The sequence below is a fragment of the Galeopterus variegatus genome, unplaced genomic scaffold (assembly GCF_000696425.1).
Source record: "Galeopterus variegatus unplaced genomic scaffold, G_variegatus-3.0.2 Scaffold11437, whole genome shotgun sequence".
NCBI classification, from domain to species: Eukaryota; Metazoa; Chordata; class Mammalia; order Dermoptera; family Cynocephalidae; genus Galeopterus; species Galeopterus variegatus.
In genome coordinates, this window is record NW_007737548.1 from 39,429 (window position 1) to 49,708 (window position 10,280).

At 38.8% G+C, this 10,280-nt stretch overlaps 1 protein-coding gene across 1 annotated transcript; it reads right to left on the reverse strand.

The window, feature by feature from the left end:
• Positions 1-7,353: 7,353 nt before the first annotated feature.
• On the reverse strand, positions 7,354-8,289 carry LOC103610623 (olfactory receptor 4D9). The gene has a single exon (XM_008594745.1). The coding sequence runs from the start codon at positions 8,287-8,289 to the stop codon at positions 7,354-7,356; it is 936 nt and encodes a 311-aa protein (XP_008592967.1).
• Positions 8,290-10,280: the final 1,991 nt, after the last annotated feature.

Here is a 10,280-nt window from a genome sequence, read left to right on the forward strand (position 1 = left end):
AAAATGCTCAATATCACTCAGCACTCAAGAAATGCAAATTTCAAATTATCTCAAAACCACTTTGAGATACCATCTCACTCCAGTTAGGCTGGGTGATTTCCAAAAGCCTGAGAATGATAAATGCTGGCAAAGATGTGAAGAAAAAGGAACTCTCATACACTGTTGATGGGACTGCAAAATGGTGCAGCTTTTATGGAAAATGATACGGAGGTTCCTCAGACAATTAGAGGTAGATCTACTGTACGACCCAGCTATCCTACTGCTGGGTATATACGCAAAGGAATGGAAATCATCATGTCTAAGGGATACCTATACTCCCATGTTTATTGCAGCACTATTTACAATAGCCAAGAGTTGGAACCAGCCTAAATGCCCATCATCAGAGGAGTGGATAAGGAAAATGTGGTATATCTACACAATGGGATACTACTCTGCTTTAAAAAAGGATGACTACCATTTGTAGCAACATGGATGGACTTAGAGAAAATTATATTTAATGAAATAAGCCAGTCACAGAAAGAGAAATGCCGCATGTTCTCACTTATATACAGGAGCTAATACAAATAAATAAATAAATATACAAACAAATAAATGAGGGAAAAAAAAGAAGACACAACAATCACAATAATCTGTTGAACTTGCTAAGTAAACAAATATAATGTTGATGAGGGGAGGGGGAGGAGAGCAAGAGAAAGGGAGGGGGGAAAAGAGGAATTGGTAAAGAGACATGAAAATCAACTACATTGTATATCGATAAATTAAAATAAAAAAATTAAGAAAGTCTCAAAGCAGGTTATCAAAGGTGTTAAATAATAGTAATCTCTTAAAAATTAATGTTAAGGGAGATTTCCATATTGTTTGTATATGTTGACTATTTGAATACTTCACAATTACATATATAACAATCTTCATGTTGCTTGAATATATATGTATATATACAATAACCATGTACAATCAGAAAAAGAAATAATAAAAATATTAAAAAATATATTTCATTGTTCTTGTTCCTTCAACTGATGGTTGGTAGTAAAGGCTAACTAGTCTAAGTTTGACTGTGGAATATATTAACTATGCAGTATTCAAACCACCACAGACTTATACTAAAAAACAAATTTAGGTTATTTTTATGAGTCCTATTGTGTCTCATACCTCACATGGTCAGTTTATAAGCTGTTATTGAGGAAACCCATATAGCTGATAGAAAACAGGCAACTCTAGGACCAGTGTTATATTCAAAGTCAGAGCATATTTAAGAACTGAGGGACATGTAAATTGTCATATTTAGGCCCATTCAAGTGCTGAAGGGAAGAGGAGACAGCACAACTGAACTGAGGTACTTTGCTGGGTACTTTACTTTCTGCATCTCGTTTAGTCTACAGCAACCCTTCGAGGTAAATGCTTGGTGTTACCAATGAGGAAATCGAGGCTAGTAGAAGATAAATTATTTGGCCAAGACTGTACAGCTAGTAAGTGGTAGAATCAAGTGGGTTGACACTATTCAGAACTCAATTTGGGCTTGATTATAGATCTGTAGAAGATTTCTGAGATTTCCTGTAAGCTCTGTCTGTGTTCGGAGTTTAGCGCAATCCTAGGGCACTGTACTGGATTAGGAAGAATTGCAAATGGGAGGCCTTCAGTGTTCCTCAGGCCTCACACATGCAAGATTGATAGACCAAAAAGGAAATACAACTCGCATGGTGGGATGTATGTACTTTAGTAACTGCAGGTGAAAGAAAAATATGAGGCTGATCCAAAAGCACTTCGTCTTTGCTTTCTGTCTTAAAAATGGAACAGTTTAAATTTCTGTAAATAAATTAATGGTGAAAGTGACCAAATCACCAGTCCAATGGAAAAATGTGGAAATGGTGCTCTTCTATGCACATCATGTATGCACACCTAAGCAAGTATAAGATGGAGAGTGGGAGGATAAATGAGAATCCCTGTGTATGTATGTGTCTGTTTGGAACAGGAAAACGAGGAAGAAACAGAAGGATAGTTTATAAATTTTCTATTGTTTTTGTTTTTGGCAAGAACAAACAGAAGATCTCAAGTACTTCTTTAGAAATATGGCCAAGTAAATCCATTCTAATAAAGCAGGCTTATTGGATTTTACAGAGTTCCCCACCTGAGGGAACCCCGCCAACTCCATTGTCCACAAAGCATGTGTTGCCCCATCTCTCTTAACTATTCCCTTCATCTCACCTTCCTAATATTGAACAACTAATTATTCTGCTCTGTAACACTACAGTTTTTAGCTTTAATGTACATCATCCTACACCTATCAGGAGCACCATTAACATTCAAAACATTTCTAAATAATCTACAATAACATTTCAAAGTTGGTTGTGCATGGTTACACCTGCACAGACATACCGTCAGACCTACAAGCATACAACAAAAAGCCCTAACTTAACACATGGCCTCATTTAAAGTTCCCCACTTCTAATGCCTATCCAGGAAGTAGAGCTGACCATTTGACTGCATACACTGACATTGAAAGTTATTAGAGGGAGGGAGGTTAATCAACCACATTGTATATCGACAAAATAAAATTAAAAATAAAAAGAAAGTTATTAATCGTCAAGGACTATTCCCCTTTGAGACAGGCACACATTTGAGGGTTGATTGGTTCAGTATCTTCCCTCCTCCAAGCTCCAAGAATCACCTCTGCATGGTTCTACCACACTTCCCCCGTATTTCTGCCATGAGTGTCAGTTCCTCAGCCTCAGACTCAATAGAACAATCACCAAAGGGAATACTTTGGGTGTGATTGTTGAAGTTGAGTGGCCAGACTTTCCTATTGAGATGAAACTCCCTAAGGAGTTATTAAGAAGCCAAACATTGCACTGGAAGATGTGTGCAGACATGTACATTTCAGTTTTGAAATTCTCCTAATGTGGAGGAGGAGATGAATCTTCATAGACTTTGTGCTTAGAGCCCAGATAATTTTGCCTAAAGTGGCCCATAAGTGACACTTAAGAGTCTATCTCTTTAAGAGCTAGGAACTCAGGGAAAATGAACAGAACTCCCATTACAGTGTGTTTCATCCTATCCCATTATTTTTTTAGGCAGATGATTTGCTTGTTGTCCTATTAATGTATATAATCAGAAGCATTATAAAGACTGGGAAACATATTTTCTCCTTGTTTTTCACAAACATCTCACCTAAAGAGGGGCTATATGCAGATAAAGAATGTGTTGGTATCACTCATTCACCAAATATTTAATTGTGAAACATTTTTTGAACACCTACCATGTCTCAGGCCCTATAGTTCCGGAGATCCCTCAAACCCCAAATCTCTTGGTCTTAGCTCACTCCTCATGTCATTTTTGAAACCTCGTCTCTCATCATAAATTTGTGGAGAGTCTCACTTGGATACATCGCATATCTCCAACTTAAAATGTCTCAAATCGACCTGATCATTGTTATTGAGGACTAAACGCTTCTCTTTCCATAGCTGGCACTATCATTCTCCTGTCAGAAGGCCTCAATGTCTCTGAATTACTTCTGACACTCTCCTTCCAGACCCCCCTTTTTTGATCTTTTGTAATTTTTCCTGACTAAATTACTTTTGTTTGTTTATTTAATTATTTTGAAAAAAATTTTAATTCTTTTATAATTCTTTTTCTTTCTTTTTTATTTATTTATTTATTTATTTATTTATTTATTTATTTATTTATTTATTTATTTATTGATAAACAAATGGCCCCAGAGATAGGGAAACCGGGGAAGATGAATTACTTTTAAATTTCTTTCATAATCTGAAATAATTTTTTATAATTTACTTCCAGAATTTATCAGTCTCTGCCATGGTATTAACATTCCGGTGTAATCCTCTCTTCTTATGTGTGAGCTGAACCTTCTGAATTGCTTCTAATAAATAGAATACATCAGAAGTGATGGGATGTCACTTCCAAGATTAGGCTATAAAGACTGTGCTTTGCTCTTGCTAACACTCTCTCTTTGGCCTCTTGCTTACTTTGAGGAAGCAAGCTGACATGCTGCAGAGGCTCACATGGCAAGAAACTGAGGTCAGCCTCCAGCCAACAGGCATTAAGGAGCTGAAGCCCTCAGTCTAATAGCTCATGATTTTGGCCAATAATCATGTATGAGAGCTTGGAAATGGATACTTCCCTAATTGAAGCATAAGGCAAGACTGCAGCTCTCAGTTGACACATTGATGGCAGGAGACCCCGAAGTAGACAACACACCTAAGCCGTGCCTGGTTTCATGACCCATAGAGACTGTGACATAAAAAATGTTTGCTATTTTATGTCACTGTTTTGGAGTAATATGTTATGCAGCAATAGATTACTAATACTGTTCTGTACTGTAGTGTGTTTTATTGAATAAGAGCTATGTGGACAACATTTTCTTTCAGACTCAAAAGACAAGTAACACAACAACAACAACAACAAAACTCTGTAGATCCCTCCAGGGTAGAGTTTGTGATGAATTTAATGGATGCTTAAATATGATTCCTGTGCTGCTGACTATACTAGAATCTTAGAAGTTAAGCTGAAGCATTCTGAATCTTCTTTGAACTTCTCAGAGAAGTCCATTCCTAAACCAGCCAGTTGGTGTATATAGATGCATTTATTTGCTTATAAAAAATACTGTAGAAATTTAAAATCAACATTCCTTTATATTAACAAACAACAACAACAACAACAACAACAACAAAGATGGTAGAACAAAATATGTATGACCTGTGGAGGTTAAGCTAGAATCAGTTTAGTATCTAATAGTTCCCTAAGAAAATGTCTCTACGTACAGAAAAATATAGGTTAATCTAAGGAATTATTTGATGTTTGTTGAAAGAGAAGTAAACTTAATGGTGTTCTCCTGAACCCATTGCTTTCTTCACCTTGTCTGATCAGGTTGTTTTGCATGTGTAAACAGTCCAGCGCAGCCTTTGCTGGGTTGCTGTCTTTGGTGGGGTCCTATACTTGGGAACAGAAACTCTGATTGTGCCGACCTTTGGTCACTTAAAATTCTGCATAGTCTCAAAGGTCTTACTCAAGGTAAAGCCAACAGAGAAGTAGGAAAAAAGGCATCATTGCATAAAGTATGGGCGTGTGGGCAACCATCACACCCGAGCAAGGATGAAGCCGGGCAATAAACAGTGACTCGATATCTGTAGATGGATCCAGCTGAAGACAAATTTACATCTTTATTAAAATTTTAGTGCTTGCTAAAGTATGTCTAACACTGGAAAACTATTCGGGACATTTTGAGTGGTGAGAATAGAACAGAACACAGGAAAGGAAAATCAAGAAGACACTAATTTCTAAAGATGCATCAATAAAATTTGTTTATGACTAGCCTACGGAAAGCATAGGAATAAGTGAAAATTTCCTTCTGTGAAAGTTATCTTCTTGGCCAATCTTCTTTGGGCACTGTATTCCAGTGTCCTATGTTATGGAGCCTGATCTTCTAGCCTAAAGTCATCAAATCCCCAGGCTTACCTTCATCACCTACCTCTTCCTTTAAACTACATTTCTTTTCTCCCTAGCTCCTTCATTTAAGTTTGTTTATCTGTGTGTTCCAAGGGTTCAGTAATCCTTCCATAAAACATTTTTATGTATTAAGAGAATAGTTTGGCCACTGTGTCCTAATCCTTGTAATCGAACCCAATTGTCATTTCTTAGCAGTGAGTCATATGTGTGGAAGAGATCACTAGAGTTCACCATTTCTCATATTTTCTTCTTTCTGGGGACAGAGGTAGATGACATTCTCCAGGCTCCCGTGCATTTAGGTGAGGCTAAAGACATCCCGCTCCCTATAATTCTTACTTCTATCTCCCTTTCTCCTTCTGCTGCATGAATGGAAGCATTCTGAGGATCTAGAGAGAGATGAAGCCCAAGATGGAAGAAGCCTGCATCTCTGAATGACTGCACGGCACAGTGCCGCTTGTTGCAGAACATGGGACATGAGCAGAAAATAAACTTTTGTTGTGGTTCATTACTTAGATTTCAGACATTTTTGTTTCAATGGTTGGCCTCCTCTGATTAATACATGAGTGTCAGCTGCTGTGGCCATCGTTTTCCATGATGGGAAACATAGTACAGTAAAGTCAATAGATCCCAGCAAAATATCAGCTGAATTGTCAGATAAACCTTCTCTTAGCACCATCACTTTCTCTTTCATTACAGATGCTAGCAGATTTTCAGATTCTCTGGTTAAATCTCATGCTTTTTTATTACCCTTTCTTTAACTTCTAAAGGTTGGGTGGAAAGGTCTCTGTGCAGAATCAAGGGGAAATTTGGGCCTGGCTATTCTGTGAATGTCTGTTGCTTCCCATGGGAGTGCTCAGCATCTGCCTTTGCTCAAGCCTTTCACAAAGTCAGGTGAACTGTCCAGAACCTCCACCCATCAGTGATCTTTCTTATGGGAACTCCCACTAAGAGCATCACCTCCTTTTTCCAGGAGGAGGTCCTAGACTTGAAGTAATGTGGCGATACTCCCTCTCCAATAGAAATCGTGGATTTGCTTGTTCAGGGGGCCACAAATGGAGTTCTTCTTTCCCAACTTTTCTCTTAAATGTCAACTACTAGTATTCACCCCATGGGTGTACTACATACAGAACGGTTACACTGAGTTTACTGTTGCACAAACGCGGCACACTCTATGCTGTTTTCTTTGCTCAGATCGTTCTTTGCCTTTTTCCCCTTGAAAAGGTCCACTTACTGCCAAATGCCTTGGAAACTCTCAAGGCAAGTGCCTACCATGTTTCCCTAGAACTTCGTTTGTATCTTTATTGAAGATTTTGGGGATATGTCTCAAAGAAAGTGACTGTATTTAATCTTTTTTCAGCAATCTGAATATTAGCACAGTCAGACACATGGTATGTGCTCTGTAAATATTTGTGGAATGAATAATTGAAAGTGAGTAGTGGAAGACATGAATGGGGGGTCTCACCTTAAAGCAGTGTCCCCCATATGGTCTTCAGCACATACTGGAGGGTCAACCTCTTTTAAGAATCCTTTTGGGGCCGAGCCTGTGGTGCACTGGGGAGAGTGCGGTGCTGGGAGCCCAGCGGTGCTCCCGCTGCGGGTAAAAGAATCCTTTTGTTTTTGGCATTAAGGTGGTCTCTTTTCATTTCGAGAGAGTGAAATTTAATGTCTATTTTTTTTTTGTCTTTTTTTTCGTGACCGGTAAGGGGATCACAACCCTTGGTGTGGTGTCATCCGCACCATGCTCAGCCAGTGAGCTCACCGGCCATTCCCATATAGGATCCGAACCTGCAGCGGGAGCGTCGCTGCGCTCCCAGCGCAGCACTCTCCCTAGTGCGCCATGGGGCCGGCCCTAATGTCTATTTTTAAATATTGGTGCTATTCCATCCTCATTGTTTAAATCCTTTCTGAATGCCCTAGTCGTTTCTTTAGTTTCCTCATGGCTGACTTCATTTCCTGATTCCTCAGGGTGTAGATCATAGGATTGAGCAAAGGGGAGATGACAGTGAAGGTGACAGAGATGGCCTTATCTGTGGGGAGGGCAGTGAAGGGCCGGGCATAGACATAGATGCAGGGCACAAAATGCAGGGTCACCACAGTAATGTGGGAGGTGCAGGTGGAGATGGCTTTTCTCCTCCCCTCCCCTGCCTGAGACCTCAGCATCATCAGGATGACTGTGTAGGATATGAGGAGAAAGAAGAATATAAACCAACTGACTAATCCATTATTGGAAATCATCAGGAGCTCCAGAGTGAAGGTGTCAGTGCAGGCGAGTTTGAGGACCTGGGGGACATCACAGTAGAAAGTGTCAAGAACATTAGGTCCACAGAAGGAGAGCGGGAGCAAAAGGGAAGTCTGCACGATGGAGTGGACGAAGCCACCCACCCAGGCCGCCGTGATGAGGGCAGCACATCGCCCCCTACTCATGATGGTCACGTAGTGCAGGGGCTTGGAGATGGCCACGTAGCGATCAAACGCCATCACAGAGAGAGAAAAAACATCTGATCCCCCCAGCAGGTGGAAGAAGAACATTTGAGTGACACAGCCATTGAAGGAGATGGTCTTTCTCTCTGATAGAAGATCAGTTAGGACCTTAGGAGCTGTGATGGAGGAAAAGCAGATGTCAAGAATAGATAGATTGCGGAGCAGGAAGTACATGGGAGTGTGAAGATGAGGATCACAGGTAACTGTAACCATGATGAGGAGGTTTCCCATCAGAGTCGTCATGTACACCAAAAACAAGAAGACAAATAAGACGTAGCTCAGCTCTCGGGACTGAGTGATTCCCAGGAAGATAAATTCTTTCACTATGGTGTGATTTCCCTGATCCATTGGATCACAGCTTCTATTTCAAGTACATTTCTGGAAGAAGTAAAACTGCAGTTAAGAAATGTATTCTGAAATCTAGTGGTGTCTTTTCATTTAAGCTTTGGTTTAGACTCAGACTCAGGAGGAAGTTCTTTCCTATGCAAGCACTGCGCCTGCAGTTCTGTTTGGCATCAGGAGGTGAAAGATCACCCAGGGTTCAGACTCAGTCATCCAAGCAGACTGGCTATATCACTGCAGCTGCTGAAACAGAGGTTACAGGTCCGTGAACCTATTCAAGTCTACTTTTATTACAAAATCTGGCTTCTAAACTGCTTAAATAATAAATAACAAGGATTTCTGTTCACAAAAGGCATCATTAAGAGAATTAAAAGGTAATCTGCAAAAGGGGGAAGAAATTTGCAATGCACATATCCAAGAAAAGACTCACGTCCAGAATATATAAAGAACTTCTACAAATCAGTAAAACAAACAAACGAACAAACAAAAAAACGCCCAAAAAACCCAGAGGACCCAACCAAAAAATGGCAAAATATAAGAACCAATAATTCACAAAAGAGGATATCCAAATGCCAATTCAACTTCATTAGTTATCAGGGAAATGCAAATTAAAATTATAGTAATTAACCAATACACACCAGAATTGGCTACATTGTAAAAGATGAAAAATACTAAGTGTTGTTGAAGATGTGGAACAATTAGAACTCTCATACCCCTCTGTTGAGCATGTAAAATTGGTATAACCACTTTGCTGTTTACTTATATCTGCTGAAACTATATCTATCTATCAGTATATATATAATTTCTAATGATCTATATCTATATCTATATCCATATATCTCCTAAAGATGTATATTTCTGTCCCTAGGAAATATGTACATATGTCCATCAAAAGCCATGTCCTAAAATATTCACAGCAACACTGTTTATAATTTCCTTAAACTGCAAAATGACACTAAAACCCATCAACAGTAGAAAAGATAAATTAATTGTGTTAACTTTACACGATACTATAGAGTAAGGAGAATGATTTATACTATACATACCAATATAAGTGGATTGCACAAATATAACATTGTGCTAAGTAATCCAGACAGCAAAGAGTACACACTGTCTTATTTTATTCATATATATGAAACTGAAGAGAGCCTGAGGGAGGCTCTGAGGTGCTGATAATATTCTGTTTCTTGATCTGGGTGTTTGTTACAAGGGGATACTCAGCTTGTGTAAAAATTTATTGACGTGTATATTTAAATGCACTTTTCTGTGTGTGAGTATATCATATTTCAGTAAAACATTACAAATAACAACCATATTGTAATTCCTTTATAACATTTTAATCTCATGTCTGAAGAATAAATTTCATTTAAAGCAAAATTTAATGGCTCAACTTTCATAAGTTACTTTTATAGTTATGTAGTTATATTCTTCACCAGCTCCAATCTGGGAGTTACTTTTGTATTTTCCACTAACTCACCAACTTTAGGTCTCCTCAAACCCTTGTATTATGTAGGTGACCATGCTGTCCACATGTTGTTAGTTCTCTGATTCTGGGTTTAATTTCTGTCTATATTTTTTTCCATTTTGCTGTTCTAATCTTAGGGGAAATAATCCTTAATAGACCACCCTTCTCCAAGCAGTGCTCTCCTTTTCACTCACAGAAAAATAAGATAAGATCCCCCTTCCTCATTCCATTGACATTAGTTCAGATTCATCCCAGTCTCCCCCTTGTTGGTGTTTAGGTCAACAACATGGTGGGAAGAATAAATGTTCAAAATAACGATTGCAGGAGATTTCAAGTCTCCAGAAACCTGGAAGTAAGAATTCTCTACACTGTACTTACCATGGCTGGAAAGTGGAGGATCCATCCAAAACGGAATCTTTGGCTAATCTGAAAGGTAGAGACGTATTTCAATTAAAGACAGCAACACACTCCAGAATCTTCTTTTTGGATATTGGAATGACAAGTCAGTGGTTTTTAAATCTGCTCAAGAAAC

Bases quoted from the DNA above. Each gene is read 5' to 3' on its own strand.
- LOC103610623 (XM_008594745.1), bottom strand. From the start codon at position 8,289: ATGGATCAGGGAAATCACACCATAGTGAAAGAATTTATCTTCCTGGGA.